Source organism: Phoenix dactylifera, unplaced genomic scaffold (genome assembly GCF_009389715.1).
Source record: "Phoenix dactylifera cultivar Barhee BC4 unplaced genomic scaffold, palm_55x_up_171113_PBpolish2nd_filt_p 000403F, whole genome shotgun sequence".
NCBI lineage: Eukaryota > Viridiplantae > Streptophyta > Magnoliopsida > Arecales > Arecaceae > Phoenix > Phoenix dactylifera.
In genome coordinates, this window is record NW_024067845.1 from 336,625 (window position 1) to 359,685 (window position 23,061).

A 23,061-nucleotide genomic window follows, 5' to 3' on the forward strand; every position below is an offset into this window, starting at 1 on the left:
GAACCTTTCCTGCAAATGAAGAAGCTTGGTCCTTCCACCTCAAGGGCACGTGCAATTCTATCACATGCTAGGTTGTTAAAACACGTCTATAAAGTTGTTACGCCATGTTAGCAATTTGTTGCGGTATGATTCCAAGTTTGTTGGGATGTGATCCTAGAAAATTTAGGACTCTAGCTATAAATAGGTACAAAGGTCCTCGATAGGAGGGGGGAAGGTAATCATCTGGATTACAGGAGACTCTATCTCTTTGTTGTTCTTTCTTCTTTCTTTATTTTCACCAAAAAATTGGACTTAGGCCCTGTTTGGGGGAGCTTTTAGAGGGCCAAAAGCACTTTTTGGCCCTCCAAAAATATTTTATAATAAAAAAGAATGTTTGGTAAAAATTTCGGAAAGCTGTTTTAGCTTTTCCAAAAAGCTAAAAATATTTTTTTGAAAGAAGCTCCATTTTGGAGCTTTCCAAAACAGCACTTTTAGGCTCCGTCGAAAAGCTATTTTTTTGACCAAAATATCCGTGATAAAATATAACAATTACACTAAATGTCCCTTTATAATTCTAAAAAATTAATTACACTAATAATTATAATATTTTAGTCTTTTATTATTGTATTATACTACAAACAAGGTATGCTAAACCGGTGCCAACGGGCACCGGTACGATACAGCGTATAAAAACGGTTCTGACCCAAACTGGATCAGAATCGATTGATTTCGTACTCGTACCGGTGCAAACCGGGCTCAGTTCGCACCGGTCCAACCACATTTTCCCCGTGCGTGGGTGCACGGGGCAGCGCGCCTCGTGTGCGAGGAAGAGCGCACGATTCCCCGCACAGGAACCATGCCCGCGGCTGATTTTCCAGCAGGGAATCGCACCCGCGCACGGTTCCCTGCATGGGGCAGTGTGCCCATGCGGGCTGCCAGCCTGCGTGGGCCATTTAATGCCACAGAGTGGCAAATGCCACTCTGTGGCATTTGACGCGTCCGCGCGCATCCAAAGACACGCGTGGACACGTTGTTTTTTTTTTTTTTGCTTTTTTTTATGCCCGCGCGCGGCTCCGGTTCGGTACTGGTTTCAAGCTGGTACTGAACCGAAACCGTATGGGTACCAGTGCTCGCCGGTACGGCGAACCTTGACTGCAAATATAATATTATATTACATTATATCATAATACATTAATATATTATGTTAAATAATTTAATATTTTGTTATATTTTGAAAAATTAATTATGCTAATAATTATAATATTTTATACCATTATTATTATATTATACTATAAATATAATATTATATTATATTATATTATAATATATTGATATGTTATGTTAAATAATTTAATATTAGATTAAATAATTATGTTATAGTATACAATGTTATAGTACTATATTATAATAATATTATATTACATTACAATAATATTATACTATATCATATATTTATGTATTAATACATATTAAATTTTATTATGCTCTGTTGTATAATACTATGCAGTGTCTTTTATGGTTATTTTGTTATACCCAAAGTATTTTCTCAATTTGTTTACCAAACACATATTAAAGTGATATATAGTTACCAAATAGCAAACGACTTTTTATAAAAGTTCTACTTTAGAAAGCTCTATTTCCAACGGCGCTACTTTCAAAAACTTTATTGCCAATAGCTCCCCCAAGTAGGGTCTAAAGCATTGGAGGCCTGGCTAAAGCCATTTCAATGAGCTCTCACCCTTGTTTATTGTCTCGCATGTCTACGAAAGCGATCCACATCGATGTCCCGAAATCGGTTGCAACACCTTCCATTCTTAACTAGTTCAGAGAGAAACCATCGTCAAGTACCAGTTAAGTTTTGAATTTGGAATGAATGCTCAACATCCAATAGATATTATAGCGTTGTTTGAGAGCATGAGCTGTTAATTCATCATATTTTCATTTCTCAGGAATCTTAACTTCGTAACTTCTTTGGATGCATTAGCCATAGGAAAGATTACAAATTGATGCTCGGTTTCTTCTCACATAAAAAATCAATAAAGTTAAATGATCACAATCTTGCTTGAGCAGGTGGTCAATGCCTGAAATTAAGGACAGCTTCCAGGAGGCTGGATTTCTATAAGTACATTTTTTAATTCTACAGATGCCAAACACTGGTGACAACGGAAATCTGGAGGAATTCACTGTTGGTTGTGATGTCTAGGTACGAAGCCTCCACGCACAATTTTGGCCATCGCATTTTTGCGACCATATTACCTTAGCTTGACAACTCATCCTATCAACATTTAATTTTACATAGAATTTTTTTTGCACTGTTTCTTTATCAATTCAGACCCTGGCTTCTGTTGCAAGGATGATGCAGCGAATTTTCTGGAAGGGCCCTTATTACCTAAAAAGATTCTCGGTGAATCTAAATACGGAATAGATTTAGGGGATAACTGATTTGCTATCAACTATTTCTCATAAGTATGACATCAGCTGGGTTCTCTAGTTGATTTCTTGCTTGTTAAAAGTGTATGCCAAAATCATCTATCCACTAAATCTCTTCCTTTTTGGGTTTCGCTAACATTTATCTATTACTTAACAAATATCAGTTACATTGGACAACCAACCAGATACTAAATGCGGCTGGAGTTGCAGTTGTCAAACAGTTTCAAGCATTACGAGTTCAATTTGTTCGCATGCAAAAATGAGTGGGGGGAGATTTTACTTTACACAAAGCTTCTTGGCTGAACCATTACGAAGAAGGCAGCAGTTCTGGATTGAATTTAGGTGCAACTTGGTGACCTTCATAAACCTTTCAGATTCTTTTGACAGTTTTATGTAGATTCAACAACTTATTAGCTTTGTGTTGTTTGATGCACCCTCTTCAAGACAGCATCACTGGTGCCGAATTTTCTTGAGCGAGTCGTTCATACTGAATAGTTTCTTCCTCATTCCCGGTAGCTGTTGCATTGAGCATACCAGTCTCACTAGCAAAAAAGGAGGAGAATGAGGCTTATTAGATCCACACATTGCCTATACACCACTGAAAGCAAAGGAGGATAAATATAGAACTTGTGATGAGCAAGTTTCACTTTCATTTCCATCAAATGTGTCAGATATGCTATTGCCTTGAGAAAAGGCCGGGGAAACGTTTTAGGTATAATATTAAAGCTGCTAATCATCACTTGGAAGGGTTTCGTGGAACTTACTTCAATGAGTAGATGATCAGTCCAATGGCCACAGCTACAAATGCAAGATAGTATAACCAATCCACCTGCAATAAATTTGGCAAACTCGCCATCACAATGTAGCTATAGCAGACGCTGTTATCATGAGCAAAAAACAAAGGAAGGAAGAGACAACCTGTTGATGGTAGAAGATGACGCGAATGGCCACTGCCCACATGTCAGATGTGAGAAGGGAGAGATTGAATAAAGTGGCTCCACTCATCTGCATGTGAGACAAAAATAAAGTTTCCAAAACGGATTATCATTTGGCCATGGACTTACGTAATTGTAAACTGTTTCGGTGGCTGCTAAAATTTTCTGCTTCATGTTTGATGTTAATAGAGCTCTTGTAAGATTGGCCCAGTGAATAGGCAACTTGGAATCCTCACCAACACTGTTGGTAATACTAACTAAATTCTCTATTTAAAGTGTTTCATGAGTAAAAAAATGTCTAACTAAAATGTGCATGTAGGAATCTGACCTTCAGGACAAATGGGACAACAGTATAGAACAAAAAGGTTGCTGCTGCGAAGCCAAAAAATAGAGATATCTGACAAATATAAAACAGCACCACAGTCAGTTCCTGATAAAAGAAAAAAATTATTGTACAAGGGTTGTTGTTTTGCATGTGTTGAGTTATTGAAGTTACAAGAGGCAGATAGGAGGATCAAACAAAAAAACTCAACAAAGAAAAGTCACAGCCAACATGTAATGTTCTCTTCCTTCTTGTCTGACATCCAGCATGATATCAAACTAAAAAAAGCACAAGAAGAAACCTCCAGGTTAGTACGTAAAATTTTTGTTAAAGATTTCTGTGTCATGCCAGCGCATTATCATTTCTTTTGTATACTTTATATCATTTTTAAATTTCGGGGACATCTTTGCATGGTGAACTTGAAAGAAAGAACACAGTGTATGCCGAAGGATTCAGGGAAGTCAGCACGATAGTAACCATCATTTCCCATGATTTGCTTTTTTAAGGCTCTTATGCACACACACACACACACACACACACACTCACATGAAAGGGTGTCTTCTAGATACTCTTGTTGTCATGTAAGAATTTTGACATAGATTTACAAGCAAGCATGCTATGTATAGATACTCACTGGTTGGTTTCCATGTCGATTTCCATATTCTCTGCAAAATAGTTGCACATGAATATTTACCTTCTCTTGTGATGAGATTGCCAACCTTGCATCTTGTATTACATTCAAGGACAGTCAAGGACTATATTTTATTATTGATATGATACAGATAAATGAATGTCTACAACCATAAAGAAGTTGTTAGTATTAATTCTTGCCAACTAGACTGATCAATGTGACATGATAAAAGCAGTTGGTGAAAGCAGAGCATTAGGGGCCAAACTAATTTGCTAAAGTGACACAAGAGGTGGTGTTTGAAAAGTGAATTGGGGCTTGTCCCAATTGTGACACCCTTTAGCTTAGCAACCAGAGGTTTCAGATTCAAATCTTGAATGGTTTATCCCCAAGTATTTGGTTTCGGTAATTAAAGTCGGGTGGGTCTCCCTCCTTTTCTCTCTTTCTCACTCTCTTTGAAAAAAAGAGATAATGTTTGAAAACTATTATTAGATGCCGATAAGCTAATATTGGAAATATAACTTTGCCGGTATCTATTTCTCGAAAATTGGCACGCTGTAGGTTCTTTTTGCAACATAACAGAGGCAATTCAATTGAGTGGATCCTAGCATTTTTTGGCAAAGATAAGGGTGAGTAAAATGCAGCTTGTGAGAAGACATCAGTCATTGCAAAATTTCAAAAGTTAGAAGAGTATTTACCATTGTGGAAGTCCACTTGACTGCTTCAAGATCCTTCCGCTCAAAAATAGCTCTAAGAGAGTCATGGAAGGAAAACAATATCAATTACTTTCATGCTTTTGAGCAAGATGTTATCCTAAGGTAAGAATTGCCAACAGAAGCAGAACTCAACACCATAAAACATCATTATATACACATTCTATAGTTTGATCTCATAGAACAAAATATACCTGAGCATTTTATAAATCATAATGATTCCTGATTAGCAAGTGACAATAAGAAGAAAAATGCAGTTTTGATAATCCAGAAGGATACATCTCACATGCACTAACTAGCACCCCGAAAACTCCAAGCATTGCTACAACTTCAACTCGATCTTTCGTTTTGCAACAAAATTCCTGTGTCAACAAACAATAGAACATTAGAAAAATCACAAACTGATAGCATACTGCCCTAAATTACAAAACTAATATAGCAACTGTGATGGAAATCAGAGAGGGTCAAAACGTTATCAAGGCCTTCACTAACCTCTCCAACATTGCTAAATGCATAACAAAATGTCCCTGCAATAACAAGCGCATCTCCCAAAAGTGGTTTCTTGGCATCTACAAGGCAACAAAGTTGTAAGACTAGTGTTAAGACATATCCATCGAACCTAAAACTCTAAGCTCACACAGTAGACCTATCCACTTGTTGCACCTCCTTAGATAAAAGATTGAAAATGTTTTCAGATATCAAATGATTAGTAAACACGAAAAGATTTCCCTTGTCTAAGGAATGTAACAGGTATTATGCTGAAATACTCTTTCAGAGCTCCATGGAGAATCATTGTTAAACTTTTTGTGGGGCAACAATTACCTCCACTAGACTCTGTTGAATCTGAGAGAAGAACCAAGCCAAGGCCTACGACACAAATGGCAGCGCCCAAAAACTGCCACAGGGAATACCGTGTTCCCAACACAAGCCAGGTTAGGATTATAACCCATGGTATAGTCCAACAGTCCAGCAGCGTCACACTGGTAATTGATGAGTACTGGTAAGCCTTGATAACTGCATCAGAGCATTCATGCCCCTCAGTATCCACATTAACATTTAAACCAGGTATCATCAGCATGGACACTTAAAAATAGAAGCAATCAGTAGCAATAGACAAGCATTTCCTAGTCATGATTAGCATAAGCAGAAGAATGAGTAGAAGTGAACATAAACCCGAAAGACGAACAAGAGGATATTTAGAGCAAAAATATCACAATTTTTGATCCAGGAAATGCATTCAGTTGAAAAGCATTGGTGTCATGCTATTTTGTATTAGTGCAACAGGTCCATGATATTTGTTGCAGTATATCATATCCTTCAGCTGAAAAAAAAAACTTAATTGATAAATAGCAAATGTTCAGTGACAAATTCCACTATCCTCGGAGGATTTCGCAGACATAAACAATTGGGGCATGATACTGCTGATCAGAGTTCATATGGCTGCAAGTTTGAGGAAAATGATTGGCCTGGCATTTCCTTATGATGTGCCACATGAGGGGTACTTGGAGTAGTAATTCATCAAGAACCGAAGATGCCAACTAACGTTGCGGAATTCATATCACACTCAACGGTTCCTGGACCAGCTCCTAAGTGTTGAAAGAAAAAACTGCGGATAGGCCACCTCCAACTTCGGAATATTTGGGCTATGATGAGTGATGGAATGACCTTTTGGGCTAAGCATATTTTCAGAGAAGTAAATAGGGCCGTGGACTGGGTGGCCTCGTATGTGGCCGATCACTCGAGGGGCACTATGTGGGTTGGGAAAAAGAGCTGCCAAAGCGCTCCAGAATTTATTATTTTCTAATTCTATTAGATGTATCCGTATTAGAAATCTATCAACCATCTGTTTCCGCAAAAAAGAAAAGAAAAAAAATAGTGTCCCTCAAAATCAAAAGTTAGGTTCATCCATGAAGAAATGAGGGCAATGCAAGGGACTGGTGTGAAAAAAACGTCAAATCCTCCGTACGCTGGATCTCAATTCCAGTATTCAAATTTTGGGGGATGATGCAGGGTTGCATAAAATTACCCTCCTTTTAACTTTTAACAAGCAAGAGATTTTTTCCGGAAAAAAAGAAAGAAAAAAAAAGAGAGTTGTTGTATCTCTGAATTTTGTAAAAATGAATGTGAAATAATTCAGCTGCAGACAATTACGCAGCAAAAGGATGATAAAACCACTTATTCATATCATGTTAGAATAGTTTTATGTTTGAAAAGGTTCAAAATTTTTAAAGATTCATGGTTTGATTAGTCACACATTGGATGCAAAAGTACATGACGTGACATGTACGATGCAAAAGTGCACATGGCTAACATTTTTGGCTACACTCCCAGCTAGATTTGTTTTGTATTTGACTCTCCCATAAACACTATTGTTATCATCAATTTTAAGCCATGAAGGCTATTATGGGCCTCTCCACATTCTCCAACCAGAATCCAACTTCCAAACATTCTCAAATTTAAAATCACTTAAAGCAAACATAACCACCATATCCAAGTTAGAGGTCGAAGAATCAAAAGGAGGCCTCCTATTTTGTGTGTGGGCAAACCAATTATGTGGTGGAAGATTGTTACTACAAGAAGACTAGACCACTAAGAAAAGGTTTGAGTAAACTCAAACCTTAAGATATGGTTGAAAGTAGTATCAAATCTTCTTTCAAGTCAGATACTCTAACTCCTTTAGTAAACTTCACCTATTCATATTGTGATTGGTGGCTTGATTTTAAAGCTAACCTCTATGTTGTTTTGATCATTTCTAGTTCTCCACCTTTCAGGAATCATATGAAGGAGGTGTGATGCTTGAAAATAATTTAGTAGCACAAGTGCTAGAAAAAGAACAACTAGAATAACTTGAGAAAAAATCTTTGTCCTTTACAAAATGCTATATCTACATAATATTATGGGAAATCTGATCAGCAGATCTTTTCTGGTATCTAGGGGTTATGAGCATATTTTAAGATCTAATAAACTTGTACTCACTGGTAATAACAAATTTGTAACAAACGGGTTTGCATATGAGGGTTTGTTCAAATTAAGTACACTTTCTTAAAATATAAGTAAAGATTCTTCTATTTTTCTCAATCTTGTATCTTCTAATATCAGACATAAAAGACTTAGTCATGTGAAATTTGATGGTCACATGACAAACTTAAATCTTATTTCTAAAATACATCTTGATTAAGCATGAAATCTATGAACATGCCAAGAGTACTCAAAAACCATTTAAGTATATGCATAAAAGTACAAATCTTCATGTTCTTGTTCATTGGGCATATAACTCTACCAAGTCACCTACTTGGAGAGGTAACCATTTATAGATAACTTTTCCTAATATTGTTACACATTTTTAATAAAAACTAAGAATAAAGTCCTAGATAGATTTAAGATCTTTATAGCTAAAGCAAAAACTTAAATAGTGAAAAATCTATAAAGGAACTAGGTTTGCTTGAGGTGGTGAGTATACCTCAAATAAAATGACCATATTTTGTTTGGATCATGAGATTATTTATGAGGTCACTCCTCTTTATTTACTTTGGTCCAACAATATAGTAGAATGAAAAAACTAAACCCTAATGGATATGATTAACTTAATGCTAATCAATTCTAGAGCACCCAAGAATTTGTGGGAGGCAAGCTACCTTTTAAGCTTTGGATAGGTAGAAATCCAAAGCTAGATTACCTCAATATATAGGGGTGCCTAGCTGACGTAAAAAATACATGAACCTAGAAAAAAGAAAGTAGGTTCCATTTTTTAGAGTATTTCTTGAATAGTTACACCAATAGATTTCTAGGAATAAACACAAAGATAAGTAATATATTAAATATTACACTTATTGAGACTACAGATACAAGTTACTTCCAAAATATCTTTCCCATTAGAAATTAAATTTCTAATCCAATATCATCTAAAGCATCCATATCCTATAACCTAATCTTATTGAATCTGAGCCTCCTTGTGAATTTAAAAAGTGAAAAGGTCTAGACTTGATAGTGGACCTTGTAGACTTAGAAGAGGCATAAGAAAAGGGAAACAACTTAGTGAAGGCTACTTTATTATCCTTATTGAGGATGAGCCTTTGACCTTTTAGAAGCCGATTTTTTGCCCGAAACTCCCTTTTGGCAGGAAGCCATCAATTTTGAGTTCAATATAATTCATTAAAACAAATTTAGATCCTAAATGGCCTATCGCCTAGAAGCAAGTTGTTAGGTTGTATTTGGGTGTTCCATAAGACAATTACACTTGATGCTATAGAAATGTATAAAGTTAGGCTACTAGCTAAGGGTTATAACCAAAAAAAGGGCCTACACTATTTTGACACCCTTTTTTTATTGCTAGAATTACAACTCCTAGAACTCTTATTGCCTTTTCTTTCATCCATAAACTAATTATTTATCAGATGAATGTGAAGGCAATATTCCTAAATAGATATCTAGAAGAAGGGATCTATATTAGAATAGCCTGAAGGTGTCATAAAGGGGCAAGAAAATAAGGTATGTAAATGTTAAGTCTTTGTATGATTGAAACAGATTCCAAAATAGTGACATAAAAGTTTGATAAGACAATCCTATCTTTCAGTTTCATTATCAATGATCATGACAAATATTTTAATTTCAAAGTTATTGATGGTGATTGTGTAATGTTTTGCTTATATATTGATGATATTCTTGTCTTTGGAACATCTCTTTAACTCATATATGAGATCAAATCTTTTTTATCAAATAACCTTGGTATGAAAGATCTAGGTGAAGTTGATGTGATCTTAGGAATGAAGTTAATCAAATTCCCTGAAGGAACTCTCTCCCTATATCATTCTATCAATAAAATGTTTAAATAGACTAACTTTTTCATTTGAAAACTAGTTTCTACTCCTTATGATCCTAGTACACTACAAGAAGAAATTAGATGAACCCACTGATCAGACTAAATATTATCTACTTATTGGATCACTCCTATATATGAAAAATAGGATAAAATCTGATATTGCCTATACTATATAAAGATTGAGTAGATGTAATCATAATCAAATCAATCTTTTTGAATCACACTAACAAGAGTATTTTGATATCTTAAGGGAACCCTTAATTTTTCTCTTCGCTACACTAGATATCCTGAGATGGCCAAGGGATACAAGGATGCATCTTAAATCAATCATCAAACACTTGTTTCTTCTTGCAGGTGCTACCATAGCTTGGGAATCTTTCAAGCAAACAATTATATCTTAGAGCATCATGGAGACAGAGTTGGATGCCTTGAATTCTACCTGTATAGAGGCAGATTGGATTGAAAGATTTGGCATCAAAGCTTCTTTTGGTGTCCAAATCAATTTAGGCTACAACAAACCATGATGACAATAAGACAATAATTGAATTGATAAGCTAAAGGAGTTCAATTAAGAAGATGAACCAGCACATGCAGCTTCGACACAAATATGTATGAGAACATGGAAAAAATAACATAATTTTCTTGAAACATATCGTCACATAAGAACTTGGCAAATCAGTTCACCAAGGGTTTATCTTGGAGCATAGTCCTAGATTCACGGGGGATGAGGCTTAGGTCCACCATGTGGTCACCATCAATGAATACCCAATATCTATGACTGGAGATCCAACAAAAAATGTCCTATGTGATACAAAGGAGGTTGATTAAGTGATCATGCTAGAGAACAACTTTGGGAGAATACCTTCTCCCATCCTAAAAGGTTGATTTATACCCTTAATAAGCTTTAGGCAAGAAGTTTGCAGGGTACCAGGTAAATACTCTTGAAGGGCTTACCTATGTGAAAGCCCTTGTAAAGATCATGACTAGAGTTTGAGCTAACATTGATAGATTTTCATGTAAAATCAAGATAATAAGCACGAGGTAATTCTTATGCCCTAACCGTACTAAGACCTAGTTGATCCATGTTGTGTGTGATATGTAACAAATCTGAAACAAGAATCTTTTTCAAAGTCTAATCTACTATAACTCCTTTAGATGGATACAATCAGTCTAAGTGGCATTCAAGTCCACTGGATACTTTTACCCATTACGCAGTATATGTTGCCCAAAATTTCTTCATTATATTTTCAGTAGTTTAAATATTTTTTGCCTTTTGTGAGGGTTTGTTAGAACAATTTTGTATTGTTTAAAAAAAATTAGAATTTTTGTACATCCATAGTTTGAATAATTCCACATTGGATATTTAAATGCAAGTAAGGTTGTATTTAATGAGAGTTCGAGGCTTAATTAGGACTCCTGGGTTTTGGGCTAGTGACCACACATGCACGCATGCTTAATCGCTTGGCTAGGCTGGTCATGCATGCTAACATGACATTTGTGCATGATGTGATGTGCCTATGTGCGATTCAAATGCACGCACAGGTAATGTTTTTCGCCATACTACTAGCCATATTTATTTTGTATTTAACTCTTGCATTTCCAATGTAAGCATTGCATATTTCAAATGCTATCGTTATCAGTTTTAAATTCAAAATTTAAGCTGACTCACATACCATAATGTTTATGATAAAGCTTAAAATATCGGCATTATCAAGCCTTTTTGAGGTGCCAACATTGATAGGGCCTTTAAAACCTTTATAAGAGAGACATTGAGGCCATTATGAGCCCTTCCAAGGTTACGTGGATTGAGCCTTTTATAAAGGTCCCAGGTTCTCGAACACAAATTCAGAAAAAGCTTCCATGAATAGTGCTTCTTATCTTCTCTCTTAAGAGTTCTGCTTTTTTTTCTTCTATCTCAGTTTTTCCTACGGTTTCCTTTCCATCTCTCTCTACTCTCCTCCTCCTAGGCAACTGAAAAAATCCTTTAGGTCAAACCTCCATAAGATTGTGCTTGTGATAGAAGGATTCAAGCTAAGTTGGGTTTACTATACTTTATAGATAGTATCGTTGAATACCCATACGAGAGGGAGGCAAATTCATTCTTAGGGTGGCATTCCTACATTCCTCATTCAAGGCATACCTCTCTTATTCTCTTTAGGTTTTTAGATTTATTTATTTCGATCATTTGCAAGAAATTAGCATATTTTAAAAATGATTCCAACCTATCAAGCCTTGAAAATTAAAAAATAAACAAAAAATTCTATCTCTGCGTTAAGCTTAAGCTTATTTTTATGACTAAAAATAACTTATAATATAATTGTTCCAAAATATCTTGTATTGTGATAATGTGCAATGTGGCTGTAATACCCCGGAAAAAAAAAAATGGTTGACGGCCGGCCCGAAAAGACTGGGCTCATCCACCATTTACGATCGTGCCCTAGGCACGATTGTGGGAGAAGAAACGGGAAGAGGGGGGCTAGCCGCCGGAGAAGAGGCTGATCGTCGGGGGAGGTTGATCGCTGGAGAAGGGGCGGTGGAAGCCATCAGCCTTCCCTCTTCAACGAAGACCCCTCACAAATCGAGTGAAGAGGTCTTGGAGCCATGCGCGTTCACCCGGGTTGCTCACGGACTTCCTCCTCCGATTTCTCGTTGGAACACCCAACGGACAGAGGTAAGCGGGGCACATTCCTTTTGCGCTGCATTTGCTAGACTATTGGGTCGTATTGGTGGGGTTTTGGCCGGTGAATCATCGCAAAAGAGTCCGAAACAGGGTACCCCTGTTTCGGCCTCCCTCTTTCAGATCTCACCGCCATCGGCCGCCGGGTTGGCCGGGATTCATGGCGGGTGGGGTTGATCGGGTCTGTGTGAGGGTCGGAGAGGGATTGCTGGGTTTGGTTGGTGATGGGGGATGGTGGATCCGAGGTCTTCTTCCTCGTGATGCCATCCTCTCCTCCTCTTCCTCTCGTCAGTTGGCCACCGGCGGCGACGACGGCGGTCATGGGCCACTTGGGTTGCCGTCGGTTGGGGACTGAGCCACCATCATGGTGGCCTTCTGTCGATGATGGTGGAGGGGAGGGGAGGTCTGCCGGTTCTTGGGAGAAGAAGAGGAAGAGACCACTTCTTCCTCCCTCTCTTGGCCAGCCACCATCGCCGGCGACTGCAACAGTGGCAGCCGGCGATGGTTCGACCGGTGGTGGCCGAGATGCCGTCGGGTGGGGGGGGGGGGCAGAACCATCATCATGGAGCTGTGATGATGGTGGAGGGGAGGGGAGTTCCCCGGTTATTAGAGAAGAAGAGGAAAAGACCTCTTCTTGTCTTCCCCCCTTGGCCGGCCACCATCGCCGGCGACTACAACAGTGGCGGCCGGCGATGGTTCAGCCAGTGGTGGCCGAGTTGTCGGGTTGGGGAAGGAAAAGGCGCAGCCACCATGGCTGCTGCCTTGGACTAAGAGGTGGAGGATGGGAGACATATTCCCATCCGTGAAGAGAGAAGGGTCTTCTCCCCTTCTCTCTCCACCCCTTTTTTTAGTCTCTTCATCGGGACCGACCATTGTCGTGGTGTGGCTGCGGCCACGGCAGTCGACGACATAGGCCGGTGGTACAAGGGTGGGAGTCGGGCCACCCCGACTGTCCCTAGATCTGAAGGGATTGAGATGTTTGGGGACTTGGTGATGCACCCCATGGCATATGTGAATTATAGTTTAGAATATTTAAATAATAAATGATTTAGTTGTGATTTATAATTGATGTTGTAGGGGAAGAGTCAGCGGTTCCAGGAGGTTTTGATTAGAGAACTCAGCATCCCAGCTCATAGGTTGCGATTCGAATCCGTATTTTAGTCAGTCTACAAATTCCTGTAAGAATTCCTATATCTGAGCACCTCTATGCATATATTTGATTTATCGTTGGGTTTATTTTATAATTATGTTGTTATTTGTTTTATGAGCTGATATGACACATACGAGGTGCGCATTGTGCTTATTATGAAAATATTGAAATAATTAAATTAGGAAGGATTAATATATTTTTGAGAATTTATGGAAATACGTGATGTGATTGAAATGTGATTAAACACATAAAGCTAGACATGTAAAATGGGTTGGACTAACCTTGTCATGAAATAGCCTCTACGAACTTATGCGTAGGATAGCTGCCACGAGTTGATGCGTGGGATAACCTCTACGAGCTTATGCGTAGGATAGCCTCCATGGGCTTACGTGTGGGATAGTCGCCACGAGCTTATGCGTGGAATTTGTGCAGTCTTGGACTGGGACATGATCTTGGTTAGTCCAAAGCCAGAAGTGATAAATTTTTAAAACTTGAGAATCAGAGTAATACGTGAATGGATCACATAATGTGAAAAAGGATTTATGTATATGAAATGGTTATATATATACTTGTTGTTTGTTGAGCCTTTGAAATGATGAAATGACATTTATTTGATGCTTTGATTATTTTATTATTATTACTGTGTGTGGCTGTTGGGATTCTTACTGGGCTGGAAAAGCTCATACTATACTTACTTTCTTTTTCAGAGGCACTGGATTCGTAGAATCTGTCGAGTGGGACAAGAAGTAAGATCGATCTGGAGTCAGACTGCTAGATAGTTAGAAGTAGCTTATCTTTTATTTATGGACATTTAAAATTATGTAATAAATTAGTACATTTTAGTTGGATTTGATTGAATTACATTAATCTTTGATTTTGGCATTTTTGGGAATATTGTACCTTGTTAGGCCTTACATGATCTCTTGGGTTTTACATTAGGAATTATGTGGCCGTGTCACGTGGTCGACCCGAGTGATGGGTTTGGGGCGTTGACAGATTTGGTATCAGAGCTTAAGGTTAAGGTATCCTAAGGTTTAGATTCAGGTAAGTGTGAGTAGGAAATTATGATAAGAAAACTATCAGAGCCTTGGTTTATAATCACTTGAGATTGTAACAGGAATGATATTGTAATCTAAGGTTTAAGACCACTAGAGACTGTGGGCTTAGTGGCATTAGAGTTTGAGGTTTAAGATCACTGGGGATAGTGACAAAATTGAAATATGAGCATATGTTTAAGATCACTAGGTATTGTGACAGAAATATATCATAGCTTAAGGTTATGATCATTCGGAACATAACAATTAAATTCAGTGCTTAAGGTGTAAGATCACTGGGCATTGTGATAAAATGTATGCATCGGGTTTGGTTTTCGATGAGTGTAGAAAAAAAGTATAAATTGTCTTTGATCATGATAAGAGAGGTTTGACTTAAGATAAGTGTAGGAAGGTCAACAATGGCATATCGGTTATACGATGTTTAGATATTATTTAAATGACCTGAAAATTCAAACTTGATATGGATTTTGATGGGATCATACTTTTGTTTTTGCTGCTAATTATTAGAGTGGGATTTGTACGTTGATTTAGTATTGGAGTGAGCTAAGAAGATTTCATAATATTGAAAGGAATGTTTTTCGAGGTTAAATCTGTATGTGGATTATATTTGGAATTGATATGTTTGAATATTGTAAATTTGTGTATTTCTATTAGTGGATTAAATTCTTAAGGCCATATAATATGCAAATTGGTAGAATATTCTAATTATTTGAATTTGTATATTTGGATTGGGCTCCTGAATTTTTTTTATAATTGTTGGAGATTATTGGATGTGTTAACTTGAACTCAAGTCTAGATTTATGATCTAACCAGAAATCTTTGTCATTGTAAAATACAATATTGAGTAGAGATTTCGATTTTGAGATGTTTATGTGAGTTATTATGTGTAGCATTGATCATAGACATTAAGGATTTTGGTGAAGAAGGATTTGGAGGTTGATAGAGTTAATTCCTACTCATAGTGATATTGGTTCAACAGTTCTAACCTATTGAATTTAAAGTAAATTCTGTTGGAAGAAAAATCGATGTAGATTTTCTAATTAAATTGCTAAGGGAATACAAGAATTACCCCCTTTAAATTAAACCTAGATATTTTTGGATTCTAAGAAGGTTATGGAGATCACGTAGTGACCTTAAACTTGACTAAATGATTGGGGGTTAGTTATGATAAGTATACTCTATATAAATCGAGGACAAAAAGATCTAGAGGCTTTGCTCTAGTTCTACTTGAAATTTAAAATTTGGATTTTCTTAGTCTCGATGCAAAGTGATACTTTGGTCAGAAATCATTTTGTGACTTTAGAGAATTTGATGAGTTAGATCAGAGTGCGCAACGGAAGTGTAGTGGTTTGAGTTATTTTGAAACCGATTAGGAAAAAAATAATAATAATACCTTGATCTGAAAGGTATTATTATGGAAGACTTGAGTTAGTTTTCTAGTAGAGGGGAATGTCGTTGATTCTTTGCCTACTGGAAGTAGTTATGGGCTCTCCTATTTTTGAGAATTCTAAGAAGAATTTTGGGGCATCTCAAATTTAGCGTGAACGGATTGATAGCTCTATGATTAAGCTTGGGCCTGGAATGATTTAACATAGTTCTTTGACTCCTAGCTCTGACATTGTTAATATACCTATTTGAACAGGTTTGCGGTTTTCCTAGGATAAAGGTTGATCATTTAATCATAGGCAAAGTTAAGAAAAGAAAAATGATTATAGAATATTAAGAGCATTTGATACTAAAGATTTCTCCTATTTCTGTTAAGCCAATTATGATCTCAATATAGAATCAAGAGAAATTAATTTTCTTGGGATATAATTATGGCATTTTAATCCAATGTTGGGAGTTTGGAATTCTTTTGAAGGAGATCAAAAAAAAAAAAAAACTTACTACCTGTGGTAAATAGAAAGGATCAAGTTTTGAGATGCTGTGATTTTTGTATGTCAAAATCTTGTGAGTAGGTACTCCGAGAGGGAGACTATTTGAGATCTCGGGATGATATAATGGATGCATATTTTTAAAGTTTGAGGCTTCAAGTAAGTTAATTTCGAGGACGAAATTTTTTTAAGGGGAAGAGTATGTAATACCCCGAAAAAAAATGGTTGACGGGCCGGCCCGAAAAGACCGGGCCCATCCACCATTTACGATGGTGCCCTAGGCACGATCGTGGGAGAATAAACGGGAAGAGGGGGGTAGCCGCCGGAGAAGAGGCCAATCGTCGGGGAAGGTTGATCGCCGAAGAAGGGGCGGTGGAAGCCATCAGCCTTCCCTCTTTAACGAAGACCCCTCACAAATCGAGTGAAAAGGTCTTGGAGCCGTGCGCATTGACCTGGGTTGCTCACGGACTTCCTCCTCCGATTTCTCACCGAAAAGGTCGCCGAAACACCCAATGGACGGAGGTAAGCGGGGCACATTCCCTTTGCGCTGCATTTGCTAGACTATTGGGTCGTGTTGGTGGGGTTTTGGCCGGTGAATCGTTGGAGAAGAGTCCAAAACAAGATACCCCTGTTTCGGCCTCCCTCTTCCAGATCTCACCGCCGCCGGCCGCCGGGTTGGCCGGGATTCATGGCGGGTGGGGTTGATCGGGTCTGTATGAGGGTCGGAGAGGGATTGCTGGGTTTGGTTGGTAATGGGGGATGGTGGATCCGAGGTCTTCTTCCTCGTGATCCCATCCTCTCCTCCTCTTCCTCTCGTCGGTTGGCCACCGACGGCGACGACGGCGGTCGTGGGCCACTTGGGTTGCCGTCAGGTGGGGGCCGAGCCACTATCATGGTGGCCTTCTGTCAATGATGGTGGAGGGGAGGGGAGGTCTGCCGGTTCTTGGGAGAAGAAGAGGAAGAGACTACTTCTTCCTCCCTCTCTTGGCTGGCCACCATCGCCGACGACTGCAACGGTGGCGGCCGGCGATGGTTCGGCCGGTGGTGGCCGAGATGCCGTCGAGTGGGGGGGCAGAACCATCATCATGGAGCCGTGATGATGGTGGAGGGGAGGGGAGTTCCCCGGTTCTTAGAGAAGAAAAGGAAAAGACCTTTTTTTCTCTTCCCCCCTTGGCCGGCCACCATCGCCAGCGACTGCAACAGTGGCGGCCGGCGATGGTTTAGCCAGTGGTGGCCGAGTTGTCAGGTTGGGGAAGGAAAAGGCGCAGCCACCATGGCTACTGCCTTGGACTAAGAGGTGAAGGATGGGAGACATATTCCCATCCATGAAGAGAGAAGGGTCTTCTCCCCTTCTCTCTCGTCCACCCCTTCTTTTGGTCTCTTCACCGGGACCGACCATCATCGCGGCGTGGCTGCGGCCACGGCTAGCGACGACATAGGCCGGTGGTACAAGGGTGAGAGTCGGGCCACCCCGACTGTCCCTAGATCCGAAGGGATTGAGATGTTTGGAGACTTGGTGATGGATCTCATAGCAGATGTGAATTATAGTTAGAATATTTAAATAATAAATGATTTAGTTGTAATTTATAATTGATGTTGTAGGAGAAGAGTCAGCGGTGCCAGGAGGTTTTGATCAGGGTACTCAGCATCCCAGCTCATAGGTTGCGATTCGAATCCGTATTTGAGTCAGTCTACAAATTTCTGTAAGAATCCCTACATCTGAGCACCTCTATACATATATTTGATGTATCATTGGGTTTATTTTATAATTATGTTGTTATTTGTTTTATGAGCTGATATGACACATACGAGGTGTGCATTGTGTTTATTATGAAAATATTGAAATAATTAAATTGGGAAGGATTAATATATTTTTGAAAATTTATGGAAATACGTGATGTGATTGAAATGTGATTAAACATGTAAAGCTAGACATGTAAAATGGGTTGGACTAACCTTGTCATGAAATAGCCTCTACGAGCTTATGCGTAGGATAGCTGCCACGAGCTGATGCGTGGGATAGCCTCTATGAGCTTATGCGTAGGATAGCCTCCACGGGCTTACGCGTGGGATAGCTGCTACGAGCTTATGCGTGGGATTTGTGCAGTCTTGGACTGGGACATAATCTTGGTTAGTCCAAAGCGAGAAGTGATAAATTTTTAAAACTTGGGAATCAGAGTAATACGTGAATGGATCACATAATGTGAAAAAAGGATTTATGTATATGAAATGGTTATATATATACTTGTTGTTTGTTGAGCCTTTGAAATGATGAAACGACATTTATTTGATGCTTTGATTATTTTATTATTATTACTGTGTGTGGCTGTTGAGATTCTTACTGGGCTGGAAAAGTTCATACTATACTTACTTTCTTTTTCAGAAGCACTGGATTCGTAGAATCTGTCGGATGGGACAAGAAGTGAGATCGATCTGGAGTTAGACTGCTAGATAGTTTGAAGTAGCTTATCTTTTATTTATGGACATTTGAAATTATGTAATAAATCAGTACATTTTAGTTGGATTTGATTGAATTACATTAATTTTGGATTTTGGCATTTTTGGGAATGTTGTACCTTGTTAGGCCTTACATGATTTCTAGGGTTTTACTTTAGGGATTATGTGGCCATGTCACGTGGTCGACCCAAGTGATGGGTTTGGGGCGTGACAGTGGCTATGCACAATTTTTCTTACAAAGCCATTTCCAATAATGAAAAATTAATATGATAGCAACTGATTGTATATTCTGACTTGTAGTACGAATGCAACTATGTAATGTATATGACACAGAATTCAGAAGGAGAAAGACATACCCAAATAATTCCCCTGTACATCAACAATGGCTAAGGCAATGTACCAATACCATGGAACCTGGAAAAGACCAAACATTTAGAAGATCAAAATCGTCAAGATTAGCTTTCTTCAATCTTCTGAATTCCAAACAGCAATTGCAGCAGTCGTACAATAAAGTTTAGTCCTCCCTCTCTACCACCATAATGAGATAATGTGATAGGTTGGATGCTCACCTGGAGCTTCTGTCGCCGATACAGGAGGACAGCGCCATAGGCCAGAGCCAGGGAGAGATATGTGAAGAAAGACTGCGTAAGCGGTACATCAGCACCTTCAAATGTACAATATCCATGAAGTTCAAAGACCCAGAAACCATTAAAGCAACCAAATTTAAGAGAGATAATATTCAGTTGATAAGTTACCCAGATCTGCTATGTAAGAGGAAGTGAAGCTTGCAACTGCAAGGAAGAAAGATACCAGCTGACCCAGAAATAATACGAATACCAGCCTGCAAATCTCCCTTCTATTCATGCTTAAAGAAGACCAGAAAACTCTGATGGTATATAAACTGACTCAGCTGCTGCAAAGTAACGGAAGAGGGAACAAACCAATGGAAGAAGTTTGAGACTGAGCCTCCTCCTCAAGGTAACCTCTGGTGTGTATATTTTTTGGTTCTTTTTTTCTATACCTTTTAGCAAAGAGGACCCACTTTAGTTTGGGCAGGAGAGCTAAGAGCTCAGTTTTTAGCTTCTAAATGATTTGGGACTTGGGAGAGGAAGAGGAAGTAGGTAAGTGATTGAGCTATGGGAATATGGAGACTGCTCGTTGGCAAGGGGACAATGGAACCACATAAAATTTGTATTTGGGTAGGTAGGAATCCCAATCACGTGTCTACCGAACCGGTCGCTATGGAGTGTTTCAGATGTCTTCTTGTACTCAAGACTCCGGAAAGCAGCTTTCGTAGGAACCACAACATTTATTAAAAGAAAAGTCATTGTTTTAGTTCGTCTTGTAGATGCAGCCCTCATAATTGTCTCACTAGTAAATAAAATGGGGAAGTTGGCACTTTGTTTTTCAATCCACGATTAATCTTCGCAGGGTGACATTAGTGGCTGGCCCCGTTAATAATAACTTCTCTAGTAAAGAAAACGCGCAAGTTGCCCTTTTTCATGCGTCCCCTTGGGAAAAATATACATCTAGTGGATTGACCGACACAAGCTTGATGTTGCCCCCCCCCCCCCCCCCCCCCACTTTATACATATACATATACATGTACATGTACATATACATACATACATATACATATATGTATGTGTATGTATATGTATATCTACATATATACACATACATATGTAATTACATACATATATATAATATATATACATATATATGTATGTATGTATGTATATATATGTATGTATGTGTGTGTATATATATATATGTTTATCTATATATAGTATGAATTTAATAATATGATATTATCTTTGACTATTGATGGGGGGCAAAATGGATCGTCCAGCCCACATCAAAAGGGCCACCAAATTTCGGCCCAACAGACACCAACGCCAACCGGACGTGTCCTCGGCTTGGCCCAAAACCAACCCGACCTCGGACTCCACCGAAAGCTCCTTCAACCTCGAATATTCGTCGACGCGCCCCGACCAAGCTCGGGGTGCCCTCCTTATTCGCCGACTCGCCCGACCAAGCTCGGGCATCCTCTCCAGTAATGCACCCCGACCCTCGCGTTCGGGGCACTCCACCGAGCACACCTCCGAACCCGGGATGCTAGGCTGGCTTTAGCGCCCGTCTTGATGCAGGATGAATGCGAGGGATTTAAACATAAGGGTTATCAGTAAGTTATGTTGATTAACTAGCCTAATTGCAACAGGAAATTCAGTCACATATGAGCTAAGAAAGCATTATCATGAGCATAGTAATTTCAGGACTAGTTACCCGCATATACTAATTCATTTAGAACTTAGAGTAATGGACCGTTGTGGTTGAGAAACCACTAGATTAGGACGCTTTCTTCAATAAATCAGACCTAGAATTGAGGCTTACCAAATATTGAACTTCTGGAATTCTTCCGAAGGAGGATCCTTGATCTCACTCTCGAAGGTTGATGATTGGATAACCAAGCTTCATCTTCCGTTGCAACAGGGCCCCCTTGCTATTGGTTTGGAAGGATAATAGACCCAATGACATGGAGTACTTTAAGGATCTGCAAAGAAACAAGGATTAGAGGTTTGGCGTGAGAGAGGAATGGAATCACAAAAGAAAAGGGAGGCGAGAGGAGATAGGGCTGCGGTGGATGTGGAAGTGGCTTTAGGGCCTCACGCCTAACTTGGAACAAGGGCCTCACGCCCAACCTTCTCTCAAGGTGACAAAGCAAGATTGCTAAGGAAGAAAGAAGCTCTTTTTTTATTATTCATTCATCAACTGCCATTACAAGATATCATGAGGAGATATTTATAGACTTTCCTCATGATTTGAAATTTAAACACATAATGAATGGCGCCCCACATTTGAAGGCTTGATTGCTAGAGAAAAGGAAGGAAAGTTGGCCGGCTTTAAGGGGAAGGTTTGAAGAGTTGTTGGCTCTCATTTGAAATTTTTTTGCATTTGAATTGTGGCCGACCTCTTGGACTTTGAATTTGGGTGACGTGTCAACTTGTATGAGGTGGCATGGTGATTGGTTCTTTTGATTTTGATTCTTCCATTTGGCATTATCCTCTTGGTTGAGATGATTGCTGATGTGATGTTGAGGTGGCATCCCAATAGGTGGCACATAGCATGTTGCATAGGGATTGGTTCTTCTAATGAGGTGGCATGACGTTGCATTGGTTCCTTTGATGAGATGGCATGATGTGGTCGGCTCCTTATGCTTGACTTCATCCTGGTTGGCGTGCTTCCATTGGTTGGAGTGGTGGTGAGGTGGCTAGCTGATGTTGATGTGGATGCTGAGGTGGTGCTCCAAGGGTGTGCAAAGGTGGTGGTAGAAACCTGAGTTGGCTTGCTTTCTGACTCAATGATTTTATTTAGAGGACTCGATCAAATTTAAGTTAGCCACAGTGACCTTGAGTTAATTGATTGGAGTCTTTTTTCGGATTCTGGTGCCCGCACCATGCCTAGCCGACCTCGCCGAATGCCTGATGCGACCTCGACAAGCTTGGCCTCACCAACCACTGCACCCATGAGTGTGCCCTCACCCTCCTACGTGGCCGTGTATTGCGACGCTGCCATGCCATGCTTCGCTTACCGACCCACGACGGCCGGGGGCAACATCTCATCGTTCCCGAGAATAGACTCCACTGCGTGCCACAAGTAAACTCAAGCTGCGCGCCACTCCTACTCATGATGAGAACGGACCATACCCTGCTACGGCTGTCAAAGTCTCACCGTTCCCAAGGACGGACTCTACCGCGCGCCAGGAGCCAGCTCAGGCTGCGCGCCACTCCCATTCATGATAGGAACGGGCCATTCCTTCGCCACCTAAGCGCTCCTATCAGGATGCCCAAGAGACTTTTGGACTGGATCTGAAAAGTTCCACTTTAACTTGAGCATCGTGTTGGAATCCCTCGCACGCCGCAGAAAATTTCAGAAAAATTCTGCGCGCAGCGGAAGACATGCGCGAGATCCCGTTCATCACGCATGAACGTATTTTAAAAACCATCGTTCGTAGATAGATT

At 39.5% G+C, this 23,061-nt stretch overlaps 1 protein-coding gene across 1 annotated transcript; it reads right to left on the reverse strand.

Annotated features, from left to right (window-relative positions):
- Window positions 1–2,536: 2,536 nt before the first annotated feature.
- LOC103720563 (solute carrier family 35 member F1-like) lies at window positions 2,537–20,556 on the reverse strand. The gene is made up of 11 exons (XM_008810326.4): window positions 19,795–20,556; window positions 19,609–19,703; window positions 19,396–19,453; window positions 5,830–6,021; window positions 5,500–5,576; window positions 5,287–5,369; window positions 4,993–5,044; window positions 3,673–3,741; window positions 3,328–3,414; window positions 3,174–3,238; window positions 2,537–2,951 (listed from the first exon to the last, which is right to left on the reverse strand). The coding sequence occupies exons 1-11, from the start codon at window positions 19,901–19,903 to the stop codon at window positions 2,849–2,851; spliced, it is 990 nt and encodes a 329-aa protein (XP_008808548.1). The 5' UTR covers window positions 19,904–20,556; the 3' UTR covers window positions 2,537–2,848.
- Between the last annotated feature and the right edge of the window lie 2,505 nt (window positions 20,557–23,061).